This window comes from Neopelma chrysocephalum, unplaced genomic scaffold (assembly GCF_003984885.1).
Source record: "Neopelma chrysocephalum unplaced genomic scaffold, ASM398488v2 Primary Assembly neopelma1_59, whole genome shotgun sequence".
Taxonomy (NCBI): domain Eukaryota; kingdom Metazoa; phylum Chordata; class Aves; order Passeriformes; family Pipridae; genus Neopelma; species Neopelma chrysocephalum.
Genome location: NW_020897714.1, coordinates 11,040,706 through 11,066,446, shown reverse-complemented (window position 1 = coordinate 11,066,446; position 25,741 = coordinate 11,040,706). Strand labels below are relative to the sequence as shown.

General features: G+C 35.6%; 1 protein-coding gene across 1 annotated transcript in view; it reads left to right on the top strand.

Moving 5' to 3' along the window:
- The window catches only part of DCN (decorin), a 37,533-nt gene extending 21,637 nt beyond the window's left edge, over positions 1 to 15,896 (top strand). The window contains exons 4-8 of the mRNA XM_027679860.1: positions 8,920 to 9,133; positions 9,321 to 9,434; positions 10,651 to 10,744; positions 13,129 to 13,267; positions 14,383 to 15,896. Coding sequence (XP_027535661.1) covers positions 8,920 to 9,133; positions 9,321 to 9,434; positions 10,651 to 10,744; positions 13,129 to 13,267; positions 14,383 to 14,577 — 756 coding nt within the window. The 3' untranslated portion in view covers positions 14,578 to 15,896. The remainder of the gene's footprint in view (positions 1 to 8,919; positions 9,134 to 9,320; positions 9,435 to 10,650; positions 10,745 to 13,128; positions 13,268 to 14,382) is intronic.
- Positions 15,897 to 25,741: the final 9,845 nt, after the last annotated feature.

The window sequence follows — 25,741 nt, the reverse complement described above, 5'->3', positions numbered from 1 at the left end:
TCTATTCTATTCTATTCTATTCTATTCTATTCTATTCTATTCTATTCATGCTATGCTATTCATGCTATGCTATGCTATGCTATGCTATTCTTTCACAAACAGGAAGCTAATTCCCACTTTTTATCCATTACTGGTGCCAATACCATCAACCAAATAAGCAATGTTTCCAACCAGAATCTGCATTCAGCCACTCATACTTGGGAAAAGAAGTTCCTACAAACATTTACCTTTTTAATTTCTTCTGAAGTTCCTCTTAAATTTTTGTTTCAATGCAACAGCAAGAAGATAATTTTTAAAAAATTTCTGGGAATAGGCACAGTGCCAGTCTGTCCATAGAGAAGGGATCTGCATGACTCAATCATGATGAGGTTCATGTCATCTAATTTTAGCATGGGTGTCTATACTTGATCTAGTTACATAGATAACCCCTAAAGTCAACAAAATGCTTCTACATCACATTTCATTAGGCTAGGTTTGAAAATGAGATGACTTTTTCCCAGATTTTTTTCAATTTTTCTCCTTGGCTGCTGAGCAGATTTGACACCTTAATTCCTTCCCTTTTTTTTTTGTTTTTTTTTTCCACCTTGGAGAGAAGTCCTGTGTTTTCAGTGAAGATTATCTACAAGGTGCTAAAAAAGACAAAAGTCTTATCAGTGAAATAAATCTTTTAGCAATCCTTCCTCATGACACTGCATTGAATGAGTCAGAGCATGGTATTGCATGTGAAAATCAATGCTCCCAATGATTTTGATTCCTACCCACTTGGCATTCAGCTCAAGTCTGTTACACATCCTGCTGTGAGTTAAGCCATTGTGAACTATTTTATCTCACTGAAGTTAAATCTAAGGGATTTTCTTTCTTTCTTTCTTTCTTTCTTTTTCTTTCTTTCTTTCTTTCTTTCTTTTTCTTTCTTTCTTTCTTTCTTCCTTCCTTCATTTCTTTCCTTTCTTCTCTTTTTTTTCTTTCTTTTCTTCCTTTTCTTTCTTTTCTTTCTTTTCTTTCTTTTCTTTCTTTCTTTCCTTTTATTGCAATAGATAAAATTTAATAATGAATTAAATAGGAAACTCTTCAGGGAAGAAATTATTTGTTTGGCTTACTCCTAAAGGTACCCAGTACATGCTTAGGGATGACTGGAAATCATACAGAAAACTGATAACGTTAAAAAAATTTTTGACAAATAACCTTCAAAACTGCAATATTCCTGAATTTACTCAAGAACAAATAATGATTTTCTCAAGATCTCCTTCCAACCGAAACCTTTCTATGATTCTATGATTCTGTGACTCTATGATCTCCTCCCTAAAATAATTTAGTCACGTGGTACATTCATGTAACTAAGCACCATCTTTGCTCTCAGGAGGAATATTCCTGTGTAATAGCTGGGAATAGCTAGCTCAACTTTGACTTAAATATTCTTCAGAGTGATAGTGAAAGGGAAATGTTGCTTTTAGGAAATAAAACTCAAAAACATTGTTGGCAGAGCTCCATTGCAACTTTTGTTTTGAGGAGATATGTGTGTGTGATTATCTATCTATCTATCTATCTTTCTATGATGTATATGCTTTTTAATTGTATTTTCTGATAAACATAGCTTGGGTTAATGTCACACTTGCTGTGATGTGTGATGTTCAAAAATTAAAAAATTTCTTAGATATTATTAAACCTTCTCGTATTTTACTAAAACAGGAAGATTTGCAAAAATTGTCAATATTATTGTTCCAAAATCTAAAACCAGGAACTGAAGTTTACCTTTTTCATAAAGTGATCACTTAAGGGAACAATTCCTTAAACCCCAATTTTCATAGGTCTTGAAAAAAATGGACAGTATATGCAGTTTATTCCTTTTGAATAATCCTTTTAAATACCTTCCTAATACCTATAGATATCACAAACCACAGCTGTAATAGTTTTAGAAGAGGTTTTCATGAACAAGTTGGGTTGAACCTAAGATTCAACTAGTACTAAACCCCAGAATAATTGACAAGAAAAGAAAGGATTTGCCTATAACTTGCCCAAGGATTCTCTTTCAGCACAAATGTAGCTGCTTATGCTCTGTAAGGTACACAACAATGAGATGAAAGAGAAATTGGAATCTACAAAAATATTCTTTGTATTGAAAATTTTCCTGAGTAGATAAAAGAGCAGCTAAAATTTGCAGCTGTGGAAATAAGGCAAGCAATTAGAAAAGGATACAACTAAGGGAATATTTACCTGCAAATAATGGATTCCTGCCAGGAAACACCAGAGTCAAGAGTTATGCTTAATATTTTTATAGTTTTAAATTATCCAGGAAAAAGTGGCTAAACTATTAATGTTTTACTAAAAAAACTCGGTGAGACTTTACTCAATTTAAAATTGACAGACAAGATTTTATTTTTTTTTAACTAGGGGACTTGAGTCTTTTTTAAGGGTGGAGGACTGAGTTTTGTGGTTTCAGAGAGCTGACTTATATTATGTAAAAAACTTGCTTATAACTTAGACCTGTGGCAAAAAAATCAAACAGACGCTATTGGAAAAGCCAGGAAAAAAGTCTTCTATTTCTATGAAACTGTTGGAATTTTCCAGGCAGACTGACATTTCTGGATAGGGTTCAGTACTTTGACCCATGGACACAGTAAAGAATCCAAAATACTACATGAGTAAGGCCTCATGCAGAGTAGAGGAGGAGTCTACACAAACAACACGTGGAGTTGCCTACTGTGTGGCAAAACCAAAGCAAACCAGCATAATGCCTGGCACTTGGAAAAGGAGGTAAAAGAAACTACTGTGTATTAGATCACTATAAGAAGAGAACAAACAACAGAATAGTGACTGCGTGATTTTCCAACAGGAATTTTTCAATGGCACAGTGTTAGTATAGTGAAAGAAGATGAATGTGTTATTGGCCTGAAATCAAATAAATCATCACTTAATTGAAGCTTGCAGGACTATGCAAAGCCATGGTGGTACATACAACAGTGCTAAAACCAATTTTATTTAAACTGAAGGAAAAGACCAAAGAGATAAAAGATTTAAGCTTGGAACTTAAGGTTGCAACCATATCCACACTAAAGAATTATCAGCATTAAACATATGGACAAAGAAAATGAAACATTCTTTGTAGTAATAGCAAGTGGAAAAGTAATGTATTGTATTAGAAAAGTTTCATGACATCTTTTTCTTCAAAAAAAACTTTAAACTTTTTGAACTTTAAACTTTTCTTTAAATAAATGAATAAATTAAAAAATAAACTATTTAACTGAAGAAAAGTCTAAGGACATCTTCCAGGGATATCGAAAAGCTCCTAGCAGATAAAAAAAAATTAATGGAATAATCCAGTCTTCTGATGAATCATTACAGGTTCAGTTCCCTTTTCCCAGGCATAAAGAGAAGTTAAGTAAACACAACACTCAGTAAATCACAGAATGAAGAATCATTAATCACTGTCATACCGTGAAAAACACAAGGACAGATATCTCTGTCCAGGTTCTACCTCTGAACTCAACTCCTCCTATTATCAATGACAGACATTCTTAGCAGGACTGAGAGATACATATTTAAAATTGACTTTTTTTCCCCCCCAGTTGGTGCAGCTGTAGGTTTCTAAGAAATATTCTGAGGAGGAAAAATTGTTAATCTTTCTGAAATACAGTACTCCCTTAGAGAGTTTTCATTTCCTCAGACTCTCCTTTGCATTATGGTTAACACACGATGAGATTTTCCACTGAAACAAGCATGCAACATACCACATGCACACAAAATATTTTTCCTGTGCAGCAGGTAAAGATCTTCTCATGTTAGGAAAAAAAACAGGGCAGAAGACTTTTAGGTCCTTAAAATTCTGGGAAGAGTCAGCGTACCAAGTTTATGAAAAAAATTAATTTTTTTATAGAATACAACAATAAAGTAATCAAGTCAATTGTGATAAATTCAATTAACTACAAAAATGCTTGTCATAGTAGACAAGGACAGGTTTGAAAGAAAAAGGAAAATGTAGAGCCAGCTTCTCCCTCATCATCTGTGCAAGTCATGTTGCACAAGAGTTACCAGTGAGAGCTCAAAGGCCAGGCAAACTAGATCCGCAGCGGGCTCATTGGCTTTGTGAAATTATTCAACAAGGTACTGTGTATGTGATCAAACTACTTTCCACAGGTTTCTGTACTGTAAAGGTTGTTGTTTCAGGGCCTTGTCTTCTTCTTCCTTCACAGTTCATTCATCTCTTCCCTATTGCTTCTACGTCATCCCTTTTTCCTTGTCTTTCTTAGCTTTGTCCTCTTGATCCTAGGTTTGGACAATTAGAGAAGAATGTCAAGTTCTGGATTATTTTTGTTTGTTTGTTTCTGTTTGTGTTATTTAGTTGTTTGTTTTTTCCCTAAATGTACATACGTTCCTAATAATTTGGCAGAAAACCTTGACTGTATGTCCAGGTTATGAATATGACTTAAAAAGTGAAAACATAAGGCAAACAAAAGGGATGAATTTTATTATTGTTTTTATGTAGATGCCTAGCTCCTGGGCTTAAAGTTCTTAAGACATAACTGTTCCTAGCAGAACTGTAATAAAAACCAGGAAAAAATGTAACACATAACCCAGGAAATTAAAGACATTCCATTGGGTAAGTGGATTGAGTTTTCAGTTTAAAACCTCAAGGATGCATACATCATTAAAAAACTGATAGGTTAGGTAAGAATACCATCCCCAGCTGGCAAAACAGGTGTTTCACTATATAGTACGGCTGAGAAGAGTTTGCTGCTAATTTTACAGTTTAATTCTGATGTTGGCAAGGCTCTCACTTCAAACCATTCTAAATTAAGATGAAGAGGGATTAAAACCCCTCAGAACAATCTCCTGAGATTCTAATATAATGAAATTACACACCAAAAAAAAAAAAAAAAAATTAAATCCCCTTCTCTCCACTCCTAGACAGGTCAAAAATTGTAAGTTTTAGTAACCTCGAGAAGAAAAACCCTATACTACTTCCTACATGACTACTGCATGCTCCCTCTGCAGTTTGTCAGGGTATATTTTGACAAAAGCATGCCAACAAGGGTTCCAAAATTTTCCTGAATTGTGAATCCCCCTTTTTGTTTTGGGAATAAATATTTGAGGTAGAAATCATGTCAAAGGCAGCTAAATGGCCAGACTCCCACTGACTTCAACACAGCCAGCATCTATTCCTGTCACACAGTGATTTTTGTTTTTTTCCTGACTACAGAAATACCAGAGGTGTTTCGCTAAAAAGAAAGTCATCTTCAGAGCAAAGCTTGGATCTTTTTCCTCTCTGAACACCACTTTAATTGCAGGTTATGATAAGGTGGTGCAATATTATAAAAATGTTAGTGTTTACTGTGCAATGTTTACATCCTATGTTATGACAAAGGAAAAAAGGCTTTATCTCAGGAAAATGAAGATGGAAGTTAAGTTTTTTCTTATCCGTGAGGAATTGCTCTGAACATTCTAAGCCTGACTAAGTGATATACTAATACTTGATGTATTTATGCCTTTTTTATTTTCTCTTTGTTTCTTCTCTCTTTTTTTTACTCATGGCTATGTATCTTTGCATCCATATCAGGTCATGTTGAAAGCTGTACTTTTGTGTGCTCAGTGTTTTTTATTGTGAATTGTTGATGTGCTTCTTTTTTTTTTTTTTAGTACATTTATTTTAAATTAAATATTTTTTTCCTCCACTAAAAACAGAAGTGTGGAAGAAGGTAGATTTTCAAATAAAGTGTCATTTCTTGTGACTCTCTGTTCTAGACTGTCAGATTTCTGCCAAATCATTTCATACAAGCTGCATTGCAAGTGACCAAGGGGTCCAGCATTTTGAGCACTTTCAGGTTTACCCTTATTTTCCTCTCCAAATACTCCTTGTCGTGTACAAAATTTTCGTTATGTTCTTTAACACGATGAACAGAATGTCCCATCATGCCATCTGGTCCTTATTCAGGATAGCTAGTCCACATGACCTGTTTTTGCCTAAGATCCATTGCTCAGGAACACTGCCTGCAGATGTTTTCCCTAGGTTTTTCCTCCCGTAGTTCCTGTTTTCATTGACCTCTAAAATCCCCGGGGTTTTTAATTTTATTTTATTTTGATTTGGTTTAGCTTTTGTTGCATGCAAACCATACGGGACACATTCTGAGGAAAGTAAACAGCATTGCTCCAAGCCTAGTAACTTAGTTCTTTAAGTCTTGCATATAATAGAGTTATTGTGAAGTGGGAAGGGAATCCAGGGCTATGACTTGCCAGGTGCCATACTGGTGTGTTATCCTCATCATTTGCTGTTGCTCTGGGAGATAGTAAAACTTTTCTTGTAAACTCTAGTGTGGTTTATTTTTATTTCTTTGCAGTTGCACAACAATGTGGAAAAATAATGCAGGTTTAAAATACTGGGAGCAAGGATTTGCAGAGGAGGGTCTAAGTGGGAAATGATATTCTGGTACAAAAAAGTTGAAAACTTTGACTTATGATACCTTCCCACCTTATACTACCATACACATGTTCCCACTGTGAAATTAGTATTTTTAAACATGCTTTTGATAGACACCATCATTTCTGAGAGACACTCTGAGTGTTTGAATAAAACAACAGTTCTGTGTGTTTCCCCAAGATAACGTTAACATATTCAGGAGAAAGAATTGGCAAAGCAGAACAGATTAATCCTAGGTACCTAGATAACTTCTGGGTTTGGTCAAGGCTATCAGTTCTACTCTGAAAAGATGTAACATCCTCTTAACATAGCTACTCAAGAGAATATTTACATTGCAGTGCCTAGTTGAATGGATACCCACCTGTTTCCATCAAGAAATATTTCACACTAGATCATCTGTTGTGATAATCACAGCCCAAAGATTTTTATCTAAAAGATAACAAAGTTAAATCAAAGAAAAAAGAAAGAAGAAAGATAAGGCAGCTTTTAGCTGAAATAAATTACTAAGCAGTACCAAGCAAGATGCAGAATAAAAATTTCAAGTGCTCATCAGATGACTCCAAACTCATTAAATGTAGACTTAGAGATCTATGGAAAAGAAATCCATTATGAAATTAAGAAAAATAAAGAAGAATCTAATTAGAGGTAGAACATTCAATTACTGCAATAAAAACAATGTAAGAGATTAATCTGTAAAATTCAAACTGTACCACTTTTCAATAACTGGGATGTTTGCCATGTCCTAATACTGTACAGGTAGCTGCATTTCATTGTGGGCAGAATCTACATCTGTATCACAATTCTGGCAATGATGAATCAGGAAACCACACTCGATGAGTACCCTGTATGTTCTCATGTCAGTTCTTATAGCTCAGTCTCAAATAAAAGAGAATTAGGGCCAGAGCTTCCACTGACCAACATATTTATTTTGGGAGAGGCTTATTGTTAGGGAAATACTCTACTGAACTATGAGTGACCTCTTCTACCTCCTGATGCATATGTGTTATTTCTAGCTAACATATAAAATTAAAATGAGATATGTTCCGTTTTACGTGTACTCAATGAAACCATGTACAGAAGACACTGCTTGCTTTGCTCAGGATGATCTGCAAGAGGAGTATATTAGGGGAAAACTACTCATCAGGCACCATTTAAAACTATCTTCTCACTTCTCTTTCAGTTTACATGAGAGAGAGGTGTTGTCACAGATGCTGACAGCCTTGCCACTGTTTTAATAATTAACTGATTGTAGAATGAGTTGAATGCTCCATTTTCCTCCAAGAAACAGACTAAATTGTAATTCTGAAAATATTAAAAGTGTATTAAAATGCTCTCAATGTTAACTATAGTATACACAGCAACTTTTTTCTTCTGTGTCTGAAATGAGCATAATGGAGGAAGGGAACAAAGATACTCTGTATCTGTTCTCTAGTAATAAATAAAAGTAGATATTATATCTATGTCTACATGGCCCATTCTACCTAATTCACTGCAACTAACATGCAGCTTTGTAAGATAACAAACTTAGACAGCAAACAGATGGAATGATAAATTTCATTCAAGTATGTATCGTATCAAATACCTTCCATTATGTGTGTTATGTTCTGACAGTAATGGGACTTTCTCCTCCCTTTTTGTGTCATGGTTGATTAATCAATAAGAGACTCAGCAGTAACGTAAAATTTCAGAGGCATGTGGAGCCACCTATTACAAGCAACAGAGTTTTCAAGGAGGCCTTTGTTCCTCAGCTGTATAGAGAGCTCATTTGCTTAGAGTTACCTGGAGTCTAGATATCACAGTGGTGAGAACTAGATTAGGCACCTACATGGAAGGCAAAGTGGGTATGGTCCACGATCTGCAACTGCAGGACTTGGAGCATGATGCTTCATATTTTTCCCCTTCCATACAAAGTAACCCTAACCAAAAAAAAAAAAAAAAGGTTATATCTCTGCAAAAAATGAGGCTATTACCAGATAGAAATCTATTAAGTGCAGTCTTATAAGACTGACAGGAAAGAGGTGATGTTATGTATATTTTTATTAAGCTGGGCTGTACCTTCACTGCATTGAGTCATAGAATTTCTTATTCAGGAGAAACTGGTTAGAATGGCTGTGTGATGATGGGCAAGGCATAAAAATACCCTCAGAATAAACAAAATGAGAAAAAAAACCCAAACAAAAATGATAATATTTGGGTCTCTTGTGACTGTCTTGTTCATTACAGCTTTCAAATGGAAAGGTTGTACTTATTTGTGGGCATAAATTATGGATGCTAACAGAAGCTGCATGTGGTCTCAGCAATGAAACAACACTTGCGTTTGTTCTGTAGGACTTTTTATCTTTCACTGTTTCAAAAGTTTATAATCTCTTTTCTTTAGTACTGCATTGCATTTTCTTCAACTCACTAAATTGGCCAAAAGGCACTAGAAAATAATATAAATTTTTAAATGCTTAATTCTAAAGTAATTTCCCTTGTGATCATCTGAGATCTTCTTCATTATTACTCCACAGGCATTGATCCTTGTTAACAACAAAATCAGCAAAATAAGCCCGTTAGCTTTTGCTCCTCTGAAGAAACTGGAAAGACTATACCTGTCTAAGAACAACCTGAAGGAACTCCCAGAAAATATGCCGAAGTCTCTTCAGGAGATACGGGCTCATGAGAATGAGATCTCCAAGTTGAGGAAAACTGTCTTTAATGGACTGAATCAAGTGATTGTCTTAGGTATGATCATGAGAAATTATAAAAAAGCAACTCAGTATTTTTCAAAGATGTTGTTTTTAGTTCAATCAGTGATTTCATTTAGAAAGCCAAGAAACACTCCAATAAATAGTACCTCCAAATTAGTTTTGACTGGAAGAATATAGGTATCTACACTGCATCACAGCTTATGACCATGTTTTGTTGGCAGAACTAGGCACCAATCCAATCAAGAGTTCAGGCATTGAAAACGGAGCTTTTCAGGGGATGAAGAGGCTCTCCTACATTCGTATTGCAGACACCAACATTACTAGCATCCCAAAAGGTAAGAAATTCAATTAATATTTCCGAGATATACACAGGTATAATATAGTGACTTCCAGTCAGTTGGGGAAAAAAAAAAAAACTTTTTGAAAAAAAAGCTTTTTGAACCAGTCCTTACAGTATTTATTACTTGACTATGTTTTTTGATCAGTTGACTCTACTTAGTAGTTTGGAAAATTTTGTCTCTCTGTTATGAGAAGCTCTACAACAGGTGCACTGTAAAAAGTAAGCCATTTTATGTTATTTGGCTTTTCTTGTCTCATAGCTGAAATATAAAGTGGAAGAATGTTTTAACCTCCAACCCTGATTGTTGAACCTGATCAACATTAAGCAGATGTGAACTCATGTAGAATTACCTGAAATTCTAAAAGCATAAAATCAGTCCTCCACAAGTCTGTGGGTTTGAAGTCAAAAATATTTTCCCTATGCAAAATAGCAACCTCTGCTATTTTTAAAAGTGCTTAATTGCAAATTGCTATGACATAAGAACAACTTCATTGTGAATTATTAAAAATAAATCAAACAAACCAGAATGGTTGCAATCCAGAACAAATTAGGTTCAACTTATTCGTACTTCAGCCAACAGATCATTTTGGAATGGCTGAAAAGTTTTTGAAAGTTTAAACTGGTTGTTATTTTTTTCTTCCCACATTTTCTGTTTTGGATATTCCTTTGAGGGTCCTCAGATAGGTAAAATATGTTTCCTTTTTTTCCCCTGAAAAACAGAATCTGTAAACTAGTATGTACCCTAACTAAAAAAAAAAAAAAAATTATTTTACCTCATCTGTACAATTGCATTTTCTACTGCTGTTACTTGTTAAATACCTGGGTGCTAAATGTTAGTACATTCATGTATGTGGATACTCTGGTTAAAATGAAAATTCTTTCTCTTACACTGTTATGCATGTCCCATTTACACAATCATGAAGGCTAGAAATCATATCTGGGAAGAATTTCAAGAGGTATTTTTCAAGAGTTAACTGTTCTATAATTACCTTAGGAGCTTGGTCTTATTTCATGCTAAATAAATTGTTACTAGCTGTTTTAATTTTCCCTGATTGTGAAAGTTCTTTGTTTCATTCAGTGAATTGTTCTTAAGCATGTTTAGTAAAAGTCTTTTTTTAACTGTAAAAGAGCCTCAGTATAATGCAAGTCTTTTTTTAAATGATAATAATCCAGTATAATCAAAAGCAATTTGATAATGTTCTCATTTTCAGGCCTTCCCCCATCTCTTACTGAACTTCATCTTGATGGCAACAAAATCAGCAAAATTGATGCTGAAAGTCTGTCTGGACTCACCAACTTGGCAAAGTATGAATTAGTTTCATCTGCTCACATAAAATATTAGTTGAAATTGTAATTGTCATACAATCACAATTAGAGAACAACAGTCTGGGCTTCATGAGCAATATCATCAATGATGAAGTACATAACTTAGCAGGAAAAGCTTCGAAGGATTTGTGTACTGATGAAAAAAACAAACAAACTTTTTTTTCTAACAAAACTTTCCATCTGTTATCAACTATGAGTGATGTATGTCCAAGACAATTATTTGATTTACAAACAAACAAACAAACAAACAAACAAACCAAACCATCCAACCAACCAACCAACCAAAAAAAAACAAACAAAAAGAAAAAAGATAAAGAGAAAAATTAGATTTTTCTTTTAAATTATATCATATTTCTTTAATTTTATGTCCATCTTTGGTTTATGCAGTTTTCGTGGTCATACAGTTTGCCCTGCAAACTGATAAAAAAAGCACATGTGAACCAAAACTGCTCTCAACAGTGGTTTCGTTGCTTCTCAAGAAAGGCAAGTCTCCAATGGATCCAGGAACATGATTAAAAAAAAAAAATGAAAAAGCATCACTGTCAGATTGATTTTAATCTATTAATCTGTGAATATGTTGTTGAATAAGTTTCTCTAACCATAGGAAAATGTAAGGAGAATTCCCAAAGAGCATTTATATGGAATTATTTGTGAATTTGTTCACATCACAAAAACGTGCTAACAGAGTAAAATGAGCCTTTACTACAACTTACTTTGATGATATAAAACTTTAGTATAAAAATAATGTATTTGATCAAAAAGACTGTTAATCAGATTGTTAGTCAAATTACTGGATCTAATTCATGGATCTTCATCTTAACCATTCTGCTTGTCATAATGAAGACGGAAAACAGAAATCAAATAGAGATTATTGAGCAATAGGAGTTAAGTTTATCACTGTTTATAGCGGCTTGGACAGCAATTTAATGCAATAAAGTATACAGTAACCCATATTTTGGATCTGACAATTCCAAATGATAAAGCTTAGAGCAATTTTCTAGAGCTTATAAAATAAGACATTTCATCTTAGTTTTATGTTCATATTTGATCACAGACTTATCTCTGCTCAAAAAAAAGTCTGTTCCTTTATTTTAATGAAAAAATAAAAATACCATAATTATGGGATAGAGAACTATGAGGCAGTTATTGTTTATAACAGAGGCTTAGTATAGAATGTAACATTCTTCAGAGAAATTATGAAGAAAACTTCCAAAACCAAAACAATATGATAAACTACTCAGGTAGAGAGTAATTTACTTTATTGGAGGTGTGGGTTGTGGGGTGTGTGAGTTGTCCTGCAGATGACAGTTTTTCTGCTCTTTACATTCACACTTGGATAACACTACAGGCAGTATCAGATGGACAAAATTGTTGAAAGTCCATCTGAAGACATAAAGTTTTACGCAGCAAGTGCCAATATAAAAATGTCTAACCTTGGGCTGCTTCTGTTGTGGCTGTACTGCATGGAGAAACAGGATCTGTTGATCATGGTGTAGAAATGTGGAGCTGCTCAGAGCAGGCACCAAGTCTTAAACCACTCTCTGCTCTGTGCTTAAGCAAGTAACCCAAGCACAGTCAGAAATCCTCTTTTGCAAAGTTGAGAGGTAAGGCAGAATACAGATTGGTGAACAAGGAGCAAAAAGGATTGGACATAACAGAGTAGACAGATGAAGAAAGGAGGGAGCTACGGGAGAGCTCCAGGAGACCATATGGGATGATCTAAGGGCAGCATGCCCCTTGTGCCACAGAAACAAGCTACCAAAACCAGCTTTCATTTACACATCTAAGTCTTTAGAGATAATAGGACAGGATCAGACAACCTGGATCACATCAACTCAAGCTCAACAGTCTCATAGGCACCCTAAAGCACAGTTAAACTTTGAGAAACAGGACATTTTTTCTGACTGTGTTAAAGTATTTTAAACTGTAAAATGTTCCATGAAAGAGCTTGGTGTAGGTCTACTGCTCATTCTCTTTTGAGTTCTTGAGTTCTAGTAGATGTCTAATATTTGTCCTTTTTGTTTGTTCATTTTCCTTGTAAAATTACTCAAGTCTTTCAAAGGCCTTTCAGAGAGTATGCAGTACCATAAGCATAAAGTTGAATGATATAATGATAATTATGATTGCTCACATGAGATGCCAAGCTTATTTGAATATATTTCTTTAAACTCCATGGTGACTGTAGCTCAGAATTTAGCTCTGAAAATTAGCCTGGTCTCTTCTACAACAGTAATGTAGAGAAGGAATCAACCCAAGGAAGATGGTTATGAGGGCAAGTTTAACATGTTTCTATTGTTGGTTTGTTGGGGGGGTGGTTGTTTGTTTGTTTTGGTTTATTGTTTTTGTTTGTTTTTATTTTCTAGATTGGGTCTCAGTTTCAACAGTATCTCTTCAGTTGAGAATGGCTCTCTTAACAATGTACCTCATCTGAGAGAGCTCCATTTGAACAACAATGAACTTGTCAGAGTACCCGGTGGACTGGGTGAACACAAATATATCCAGGTAAAGTTTATCATATTGCCTCAGAGAGCAATAGTTGAAAGATTCCAAATGATATTTGTGTGTTTATTCAGTATTGAACAGAAATATACGCAGTATTTGTGCAAAAGGTAACTTGTTGCAAGTTTCATAAACTCTTGAATTGTTGTGGAAAGGTTTCATACAACAGGAAGACTTTTATTATGATTTTTGTGGAAGTGTCTATGGAGATCTGGAGGTGTACATTGTTACCTCTGTGTGTCTTAGGGACCACAACAAATATGAGCTATTTTGTGTGCTTTGATTTCCTCTTTACTCAGAAAATACTTTCAAAGAACATTTCTTCTGCTGATTTTTTTTTCATTTCTACTCAGTGACATTTTGCAACCTTTCCCAAAAACCTTTCCTTTGTTATGTCACAAAGCTGTGCCTTCAGGAGGGCAAAGAGATACAATAGGCATTTCACTTCAGCAGTATTTTTAGGGTCCTTGTGGCTGGATATCTAGAAATATGGCCTCTTGGAAGCAACTAAAATCTATCTTCACCTGGACTAAGATTTTACAGGAAAGAAATCTCCCAAAGAATGAAGACTCCCAAATGTAAATCACCCCTTATGTGTAGCTTGGGAAAATTCGTCAGAAATTATGACTCAGGAGCAAACTAATATTCATCAGCTATTTTAAATCATTAATTAATGATTACTTTGGCTTTGAGTCTTGTACGGTTGCTCTCATGAGAGTGAAAGTGTTATAGCTGGAGAGAAACTAATTAGCATCAAATGCATTTCTATATAGAGCACGTGCTCCTGAGCCACAACACTTTATTAATAATTACACATCTCCGACTCCCTTTTTGGTTACAGTATGACCGAATGACGGTAATGTTATTAGATTGCCTTGCACAGTTTCTGCACTTTTTGTAGAAATTATTGTATTGAGTGTACTGCAGGTATTTCAAAAGGTAAGCAGAATCAAGGGTGTGTTTGGTAAAAAAGATATGCTGTTATTCTGTATAATAAAAACATAGCAAGCATTTAATAAATGGTATCAAATAATATAATTTGATAAATGATATTAAATAATTTATCTTATTTGACACAGTAACTCTATTTCTCACTTCTGTACTTCCATGCTTTTCAGGTGGTCTATCTTCATAACAACAAAATTGCTTCCATTGGTATCAACGACTTTTGCCCCCTTGGCTACAACACCAAAAAGGCTAGCTATTCCGGTGTGAGTCTTTTCAGCAATCCCGTGCAGTACTGGGAAATCCAGCCCTCTGCTTTCCGATGTATCCATGAACGCTCTGCAGTACAGATCGGAAATTACAAATAGGTGTCTAAAGATGGGGTTCGGTTGTATTTCAGCTGAAGTATCTCTTGTTACACGCCTGTTCAAAAAATCGTTGCTAACAATTAATGCCAAATACCAGAAACTTCACTTTAAAGTGGAGATGATTCATGATGTAGAATAAATGAAACATTACAGATGTACAAGAGCAAGCATAACATCAAAGAGAATTGTCAACTGTGCTTTAAACTGACTTATTTCAGCCTTCTTTTCCAGCATGCTTTCTGTGGCATTTTTCAGTTTGCTGAATGCTACAGGTTTTCAGATTCCACTGTATATGAGATTTGGAGTAAATATTTGTTAAGCTATGATATAGAAAAAAAATTAGTGAGTGAGGTTATTTTTATAGCCACACACACACACAAAAATAGTAGAGGAAAAAAGACTCTCAAATCATCTTGAGACTTGAGAAGGTGAGAGTTACCTCCTTTAAATTTATTTCAAGCCCTGGAGGTTTAAAAATATCCACTATAACTCTAAGATAATTCTGAATGTATCTATTTAGCAGAGGTAAATAAAGGGGTTGCTAATGTCATTATTTTGGGAAAAATAAAAAAAATCTTATTGTATATATAATTCTTTAAAGGTTGCCATTCTCCTAGAGCAGTGTTATTCAAAATTAGCCTAACATCATTTTATTGAACAAAGAATTGAGTAGTCTACAGTAAAAAATGTGTAATCTATACCTGGAGCTCAATGACTAAATTTCTGTAGTGCAAATCCCTCTCACCTTAGTCACAAGAGCAGTTTTAATGACTTTACTGCCTTGCAGAGTATGGTATAAGGGTTTAGTAATTGATATCAATCCATGTATGTATCTACAACAACAACAAAAAAATAACAGTTCACTGTTCACTTGTTCTGCATTGTACATTTTTCAGCATCCTTTTCTGTTTTTGTTGTTTAAACAAAGTTTTTAATTGTTAAGTAGACATACGCAGGCTCCTCCATCTGACAAATTTGTGGAATTTAGATTGTAAGCAAAATCATAAGTATAGAAGTATATGAAGTGAAATAAGTGCAAATATGGACATTGCTGGGACATCATTTGTAGAAGTATCTATTTAGAGTGATTTTGAGCCCTCTTTAAATTGGGATTCTTCAACCCATATCAATGAGTAGCAAGCACATCAAAGGTAGGCTGCACATTCCTACTGTCAATCTAAAAAGCTAAACCTATACTCAATAAAAACATCACCTGGAAAGAATCTTCTGCAGTCTCTTAATACTCCAAGGTCAATCTCTTTAATTTGTAAAACTTCTATGTCATTTATATTAAAGAATAATGTAATACAGGCAAACTCTAAAGTATTTGTCTTTCATTTTTTTTGATCGCATAACACAGTGTGTTAGAACCTAAATTAAGTCTTGAAAATTGAACATCTTTAGCATGGTGATAGCTGAAGTAAAAGCAAGTTGTGTGAAAATCTTTTGCCTCAAGGAACTTTTTCCATGTGTAAACCTCATATTTATTTTTTTTCATAGAAAACAAATATAGCCTTTTTATAGCTGTCATTTATTCAGTAGTAAATAATTGGAAACAATTATGACTCACTAAAGCCATTACACTCAAAAAGTATATTTGCACTCTTGGTAGCTATCTTCTGCATATAATAGTCAATGATTTCTCCCACTTGTCTCTGTTTTTTTCTTCTGGGTTTCACATTTTCAGAGCGTTATTTTTAAATAAAATAAACAGTACATAATATCTTTCTGTCACTGAAAGGAAAACCCTCCAGAAAGTCATCAGTTAGATTTTTTCTCTTTTGGTTCTTGATTGGATATTTACTATTGTGAAGACAGAGAGTTCATGCAGAAAACTACACACTGGTATTTCAAGAGAGAACAAAGGCATTGTAAGTACAGGGTTTGCATATGCCTGGTTCAAACTAGCAGATACAGATACAACTTACAGCAAGAGATTCACACAACAAATAATAACAATTACATATTACATAAAGCTTCATATAAACATATTCACAAGCTTTCCATTTCTCCATCTGTGGTTTTAAAATCTCCCATAGTAAGGCTCTGCTTTCAAATTAGAAGGAACTTTAAGTCCAGAAGAAAATATCTGAGTCTGGTTGTCTGTAGTACCCATGATATGTTCTCTACCCCTGCTTGCTGCTAAAGCGCAAGATTTCCCCTCCCATAAAATACATTCCCTGCTAATAACCAAGGGCAGCAAAGATAGCAGGACTTTCTTCATTCCCAGTCTTGCTCAATGAAACAGAATAAGCACATCCTATAACAACTAGAGACCTAAGCAAGATCATGAAAAATTCAAAAGGTAAACACGCTGTTGGTTTTCCATAAATTGTGCAGCCACACCAATATTGTTTGACTGATGGGATCCTATCCACACACAGCATCTGCAGAGACTTCAAAGAAGCGGGAAGCCAAATACTTTTAAAACTGCTTTTCATATAAATATAGAACAGATGCTCTCCCACTTAAAAAGAAAATAAGGAAAAAAATGAAAAGAAAAAAAGAACAAACAAAATCTATAAACAGTTGGGAGGAAAGAAATAAGAGAACTGAAGTAGAAAGCATTTGGGTCCAACAGTGTATTCTCCATTTCTCCGTAAAGTATGAAAACGGTGAATGGTCACAACTGTAGGACTCAAATACATAAGGAATAATACCCTTGTTTTCTAGTGGAGCCCAAACGCCTCTTATCCCTTACTGAAGGCAAGGCTGTGACCATTTGGGGTTGGTTTCTCCTATAGTGCACCAGGTTATGGGCAATCATCGTATTTTTGATTGCTGATGTATAAGTGACATTAAATTTAATTTCATTTCCAGGATAGATTCACCTCTTAAATCCTTGGCATGAATGTGTTACTCTAATTTCCAGGACTATAGATTTCTTTCAGTTGCCTCCATAAACTCAAATGCTCTAAGCCCAAGGTCTGGAAAGAGAGCTTTGGCCCATAACTTGGTTGTTGGGTTTTTTGAGCTGCTATAGAACTGCTCTGTTTAATCTATTTCTGCTTATGTTTGACATTTTTCTAAAAACAGACATAATTTTCTACCCCACAGTCATATGTAAAAAAAAAGAGAAAGCTGAGAAATTATTTTTGTTTGAAGCAAACATTAATTTAATGCATCTCTAATCTCATATGCAAAATAACTAGAGATTACAGACTTTCTGATCCCACCACTACTCTGAAGTGCCATCTAGTGTCACTGAGGGACAATAACAAAGTTACCATTCTCTAGTGAAAACCAGGAGGAAAGAAGTTTATGAGGTTTTATGAAAAGAGGGTACACAAATTCACATACTCTGCTATTTCAGTTTTATATTTATATTAAGTCAGGTGTGCATAGCTGTGAAATCAATAGCCTTTTTGTATATCCACAGTTAAATACTCTTGCTTTGAACAAGAATGGGTTTTTGCTCATCCTCTCTGAATGCACGCATTACTCTGAAATCAGTTTTGCTTCAGAGACTGGTCTACATCTGTCAATTTTTTTTTTTTCAAAAAAGGTGGCCTAGTTTAGTTGAAAGTAGTTCATTCAGTAAAAAGAAAAATAAATTAAAGAGCATGTTAGTGACAGGTTGCACAGCAGTGAAGGAGAAACATGGGCTGTGAGATAGATGTTCAATATTAAGTGCATCATCTTCAAACAGAAATAGTGCAACTAAAAATAGTTGATAAATTTTAGCATAAAACATTACCTTAACAATGCTCCAGCAGCTCCATCTGCAAAAGAACAAAGGATCTGTGGATGTCATGACAAGCAACAAAAACTGTTTAGCTGTTTGAATTACACTCAACACAAACACTCAAACAACTAGAGTAATTCAATGGCTACATTTTAAGTGACATAAACCAGCCTTTGGCCTCTTGCCCTGCTTCCTGCTGTTAGTCTGCCATAAGTGCTTGAGGATCAGTCTGGATACAGGCACTACAGAAGGCTGTTTACCTTATCTATTAAAGTCCACACTTTTCTTTCTGAGATATAAAGATGTGGTTTCTTCAAAACTGCTTTGTCAGGCAATTCCCTTACTCAGTGTGTACATTATGCTGCTTGAAAGCTTTGGAGACTACCTCCATGTGGGTGTCTTAAATCAGCAGACCAGAAGAATGTTAATACTCTTCTACTGCCTGCTTGAACTGGGACATAAATCTGTGAGAGAAAGAATGGACAAAACTATGAAAAATGGTATTGTCATAATAATATATATATTCACTCATCTTTTTATATGAAAGCAGGGAACTAATAGTAAAATTATAGCAGTGTTATGAGAGTGATGTTGTATTTCTACATCCACATGTATGTCTGCAGTAAGCAACATAGTGAAGAAGCTTTTGAAAAACAAAATTTTTCAAAATTTACCCACACAAATAGTTCCAATATTTTCAGTCAGAGGAATTAAAAGCTACAGGTTGTCACTCAATTTTGAAGGGAAATTAAACAAAAGATGCCATCCATTGTCTAAATACAAAAATCTGTTTTTAAACAAACAAACAAAAAACCGTCTAAATCACCTCCATCCAGAAAATTTTCATCCAAAGAATTGTCCCAAGTACTGTCTTTGACTCACAAAGAAGTGAGAGAAGATGAGAGATGGAGAGATGAAGAGAAGATGAATACTTGAAAATTATGATTTCTGGTGGTAAATGTCATAATATTTTTTTATATGTACAAGTATTAATTGCTAGGTTGTGTTGCTCCTAACGTAGCGGAACAGACAGTAGAATATATATGCTTTATTCTGTATACTCTCTGGATGAAGGGTTAGAATGTACCATCAGCAAGTTTGCTGATGATACAAAACTGGAGGGGGTGGCTGATACACCTGAAGGCTGTGCTGCCATTCAGTGGGACCTTGCTTGTCTGAAGAGTTGGGTGACAGAAATCTAATGAGGTTCAACAAGGGCAATTGTAGGGTCCTGCACTTGGGGGGGATAACCTCAAATACCAGTAGAGGTTGGGGTCTGGCCTACTAGAGAGCAGCTCTGCAGAGAAGAACCTGGGAGTTTTGGTGGATGACACGTTGACCATGAGCCAGCAGTGTGCCCTTGCAGCCAGGAGGGCCAATGGTATCCTGGGGTGCATCAGGAGGAGCATGGTCAGCAAGATGAGGGAGGTGATCCTACCCCTCTACTTTGCCCTAGAGAGGTCACATCTGGAGTACTGTGTCCTGTTCTAGGCTCCTCAGTACAACAAAACCAAGGAGAGGGTCCAGTGAAGGGTCACAAAAATGATTAGGGGTCTGGAGCACCTCTCTTATGAGGAGAGACTGAGGGAGTTGGGCCTGTTTAGTCTGGAGAAGAGAAGGGTCAGAGGGGATCTCATGAATATCTCAAAGGCGGGTGTCAAAAAGATGGTTCGGACTTTTTTCAGTCATGTCCAGAGACAGGACAAGGAGCAATGGACATAAACTAAAACACAAGAAGTTCCACCTCATCATGAGGAAGGACTTTTTTTACATTGAGCCCTGGAACAGGCTGCCCAGGGAGATCGTGGAGTTTCCCTGTCTGCAGACATTCAAAACTCACTTGGATGTGTTCCTGTGTAACCTACTCTAAGTTGCTTTGGCAGGGATGTTGGCCTAGATGATCTCCAGAGGCCCCTTCCAACTCAAATGATTCTGTGATTCTGTACAAATGGTTATAATCTGCTAAACATTCTAAATTCATATCTAATGTGAAATCAAGCAAAATTTCTTCAACTCTTTATGTTATAGTCTCAAGAGGATTGAAGTACAGAATTTATGATAAATCCTACTTACACTTTTTATTCATTTTCAACTAATATATTAAAGTGTATATTATATTTGCATAAAAAAGCCTTAAGGATTTGGCTACTTTTTGCAAACTTTGGGTATATACAAGTTACATTATTGTTTCCAGATGAAGACTTTAATTGAGATAAATTAGGCTAGTTCTTCTCTACAGAGTAATTTTTGAAAGTGTTCAAATTCCAATATAAAGGCATGGAAAATAGGGACCATGCGTCTGCTACTAAATGGATGTGAGAAAGCCCTTTCAACAGAAAAACTCAGAAACAATGAAAGCTAATCATGAATTATTCTGCTGCTGAATCCTTTAATCTTATAATTTTAAGGTATTGAATCTTTGCAGGAATTAAAAGCTTATAAAGAATAAACCAAATTCCAGAGAGTAGAAAAAAATAAAAGAAATTTCAAAATGCATAAAATAATCTTGACATAAAAGACAGAGTAATTCTAAACATTGCTTGGCTATGCTAGAAATTCTAGACAACTGAAATGTTTCAAAAGTCTTAATTGCTTCTGAGAATAAACCTTCAGAGCTTTGTCCCTACACATCATTCTAATTTTGAAGGAAAAAATGGATACATTGCAATGAAGTCTTGAAACAAAGCACTGTCTTTGAAGTGTTGGCTAGAAGAGAGTGACTGAGAGATCCTAAACCTCAGGTGACTTAATATTTCGTCATGCCATCACTAAAAAATGAAACAAAAATCTTAACCTTTTGGGGTATTTTTTAATTTTTCTATCCTTTACTGCTCATTTTCAGCATGAAGTTCTTTAAAGACATACCAATCATTTTTTTATATAGAGAGGAGCCAAAGCATGTGTAGATTACAGGAGACAAAGAAGACTGTGCAAAATTCTCTTCAACAGATACAGATAATTGGATTGTTATGGAAAAAGTTAAATAGGTAGGTTCTTTACTCCTGTCAAAGGACTAAATTACAGTGAAGTGGTAATATTCCCTTTGAACTTCCTTGCTAGAATTCTAACATACAGGATTGTTTTCTTCCCTACATCTTAGACAGAGGGAGTGTGCTCATACTATGCAAAAAAATGCAACTGCACAATGATTTTAGATTATTCTGCAGAGCTGAGAAAGAAATAGCAGGAATAAGAACTGGAGAAGATGTCCCTTTTACCAGAGCTCTGACCTACAGTGGACGAAGCCAAGGATGCCTCCAGTCCGCCTCCATCCTCCCTCACAGTTCAAGTGAGAAAGAGGATATAAAAGAGCATTCTAGCCTCTTGGCTAGCTTATGGACAGTTTCTGCGCTAGTATGAGAATGTATGAGGTGGTATATGAACATATGTGAACCTCACGAAGATTGAGGTAATCCCAATATCAGTACATACTCAGTTATAAATAGATTGAGATCAGTCCTGCAGAAAAGGGCTTTGGGATACTGGTGGATGAAAAATTGGATATGAAACAGCAATGTGCACTTGTAGCCTAGAAAGTCAAATGTATCCGGGGTTGCATCAAAAGCAGCATGACCTGCAGGCCAAGGGGGGTGATTTTGTTCCTCTACTCCACTTTCATGAAACCTCCATCAGCAGTTATTCACTCAGTGCTGGGGCCCCCAGCAGAAGAAAGAGCTGTTAGAGCGAGTCTAGAGAAGAGCCATAAGAATGGTCAGAGGGCTGGGACACCTCCTACAAAGACAGAGAGAATTGAAATTGTTCCGCAGAAAAGAAGGCTACAGAGAGATATTATTGCAGTCTTTCACTATATAAAGGAGGCTTATAAGAAAGGCAGAGACTTCTTACTGTGGTCTATAGCGACAGGACAAGGCACAATGGTTTTAATCTGAAAAAGTGTAGAATTAGGTTGGATAGAAGGAAGATATTCTTTAAATAAGGGTGGTGATACACTGGAACAGGTTGCCCAGAGAAGCTGTGGGTGTCTCATCACTGGAAGTGTTCAAAACCAGGTAGGACCAGGCTTTGAGCAACCTGGTCTCATGGAAGGTGTCCCTGTTTATTGCAGGGAGCTTGGACTAGATGATCTTTAAGTGTACCTTCCAACCCTAACCATTCTGTGATTCTGTATGCAGTATCAGGGCCCTGAGTACGCCTGTAGGCTCTTGCTGCCATGACCATCTTCCAGAACTTTTGTCCACCTAGACATCTACAACTCATTGTCTAGGAGTTATGTTTAAGCTCTATCCTTTGTCCTTTCCCTGAGCTTATTGCTGGGGTTCAGCAAGAGAGGGCAGTTGTGCAAGCGAAGGCAAGCTAGGAGCCAGCAGTTACACAAGGTAGGGTAGCAACCTCAGGAGCAAGATGCACAATCCCACAGCACCCACTGAAGTGCAGCAAAGGTGGTTTGGTGACTGTAATCAAGTCTGCCCAACCATCCAGCAATAGATGTCCACTGAGGAGGCAGGTTTAGGGTCAAACTCAGATATCATGTGAGTAATATAATGCCAGGTACAAAGCTAGGCACAGCTTACGTACAACTTGGACTGGGGTTCATCTTGAATACAGCTACTGGCCAATGGGTAAGCATGAAGTAAAATGTTCATTATCTCCTGAGTTAATTAGGACCCCAAACATTGTTTTCCAAGACCTTGGAAGACACATTTCAAAAATATTTTACATGAATATGTGACAAGTCATTAGTGGTGGCTTTCAGAAAAAGGATTTTGTGCTGATTAATAAAGCAAACACCTTTTTCCCTTCACCGAGGTTTGAATGAAAGTGTTGTGGGCTATCACCTGCACATCTATTCCCCACTTGCTTGAAAGAATAACCTTCATGTGGGTTCCCTAGAAAAGTCACCGATCTGAGACAAAACAAATCTGATGTGTCTCAGGGTTATTCAATTATTGTTGTGCTAAAAGTTCCATAATAATTGCAGAGATTTAACTGCTAAAACACAGTGCAAAACCCTTCCCTCCACGAGTAATATTATTAGAAATGTGTGATTGCCACCTCTGGAAACAAGAAGGTCTCATTCTATTTTTGTGAGATTGAATAGCAGCAACGGGTTTTCTATACCACAGCTGGCTACCCATATTATTGAAGTTATCTATGGGATAAGAAAATGACTGAAATTATAGTGTTGCTCACTGACACTGCTGTAGCTAAGTTTGTGTCAGCAGTCCTATGTGAAATCAGTTTTTCCACTTAGATGTTATTAATCTGCTAAATCTTGGAATCGGATGTTATTTCTGGAATATATCTGTTTCTCTATTGAAAATTAAAAATAATCCATATATCTTCAAAACTTCAGTGTAAAGCAAGAGTGATACATGCGTACACATACACATGGAAACATATAAATTTTGCGATAATGGTGAAAACCGTGAAAATATATTTTGATAATAATACAATTGTGCATCAGGACATGTTAGCAGACCTTAGGACCTCAATGTCTACTTGTTTATTGATGGCTCAGTTTATATTCCAGAGTCTAAAGTTGCATTTGTACTATTAAGTGAAATCATGCCATTTTTCACCTCTGGAACAGGACTAAGCCCCATCTCTGTTGTAAGGCTTTCTTACCCAATGAAACAGGGTGGTTTCTTTTAAACTCTCTGTTGAGACTGGTAAGTCTCAAATCCTGGCCAAGAATTGTTCAGTTCAGGCTAGAATCACACAAAAGCCCATTCTAATAAATTAATACTATAAAGAATAACCTGACAGTGTCAGAGACATTATGAGGTTTACTGGTGTAGGTAAAACCTAAAGGGGAGGTAAGTCATCAATTTACTTTTTTAAGAAAATTTTGTCTTGTAACATTAATATCTTACATTGGTCTACCCAAATATTGAAAATGCGGTTAACCTGCTTGTTATTTGAATTTTTTCCTTATGTTTTATTTTCAGTCAATTCTAATGTTTTCTTCAGCCCTTCACAGTAAAGTTTATCTCTGAGGTTTTCTTTTTTGTTTTGTTTGTTTGTTTGTTTGTTTGTTTGTTTTTGGTTTTGGTTTTGGTTTTGGTTTTGTTTTTTTGTTGTTGTTTTTGTTTGTTTGTTTGTTTGTTTGTTAATCTTTGAACAGCTGATACTATGGAGTTCTGATCCAACTGAGAGTTTGGAAGAGTTACAGCATTTGATTGCAATGCTTTACCTTCCATACACACAATCCAAAAGACATTACAACCCAGTGTTTGAAGAAAGAAGGTAAGACATTCCCTCTGAGTTGGCTTCATATTACTATTCCAAAAAGGTACAGTATCTTTCAAAATGCTATTCTATTTTGTAGCATAATGTATCTATATAAGAAAGGTAATTTAAAATATTATGAAAACATTAAAAAGTCTATTGGGAAGCTAAAGGGATAGACTTTTGTTCCAGTTTTCAGTTCAAACTAACTTACCATTTAACAAACAGACACACTTGTGTATAAATACACAGATTCAGAATTATCCAAATATGATTGCTAGGTGCTTACTGAAGTCCAAAAAATATAAAAAGAGATAAAATAAAAAGAGGTTAAGTAGACAGAGGTCTAAAATCTATGGGGAGTGAACAAATTTAATTGGGAAGTAGTGTATTCTCCTTAAGACATTCCAGGATGAGGGAAATGTTGGTGCAGCTGGCCTATTCTTGGCTTGGATAGATATCAAATTAGACCTTGAACACTTTTGCATCCATTCAAAAAAAGCTGATGACTGCCTGTGACAGAAAATGTCTTAAATAGTTTCTGTCCTTCTCAATGTGTATAACTTATACAATTATATATGAAATCTATTGAAAAGCTTTTCTTGACTGAAGAAAAAAAACTCTGTTCAGTTTTTTTGAGGCCTCAGGGAATGGTCTAACAGAATCGGGGAACTGTCTTCTGAATTTTTATTTGACCTTTCAAAAAATTCCCAATTTTGCCTTTTTTATTATTATTTTTTTTAGAGGTGGTAGGAAAATGGAAAATACCTGTGGGGTAATAGGTCTTGACTGTCTCCAGACTTGTACATCTCATTTTGCTTGGATGAATTTCTGTGGCATTTCTTTGCAGACATTCTGATGAATACTCAGCTAAGAGAAGCCTGCAGAGAAAATTGTTGGTGAAAATACTGTTCAGACAGTTTACACAAAGTGAGGATATTACTTAGGAAACTGACTGTCTCCTGGACAGGAGCTCCAACGGCACAATTAAGATTCCAAAGATAAGTGTCTAATGTCATTCTAGGTTGCTTATATGTGCCTGGCCTCCTGCAACTACTTCAGCATAGGGTATGTCTTCTCAGAATCCTGAGTCACAGTAGCCAGGCTCACTTGGATGTGCTATACAGCCCCGGATATGTCAGACAGCAGTTAGATGCCCTTGTGTCACCTGACTGAAAGCCTTGACAACAGGCAATTGCCTAAATGCAGATGCCTTGTTATTAAGCACTGTGGAGTTCTTTGCTTTGTCATCAGCTACCATTTGAAAAGGGCAGAAGTGTTAAACTCCTT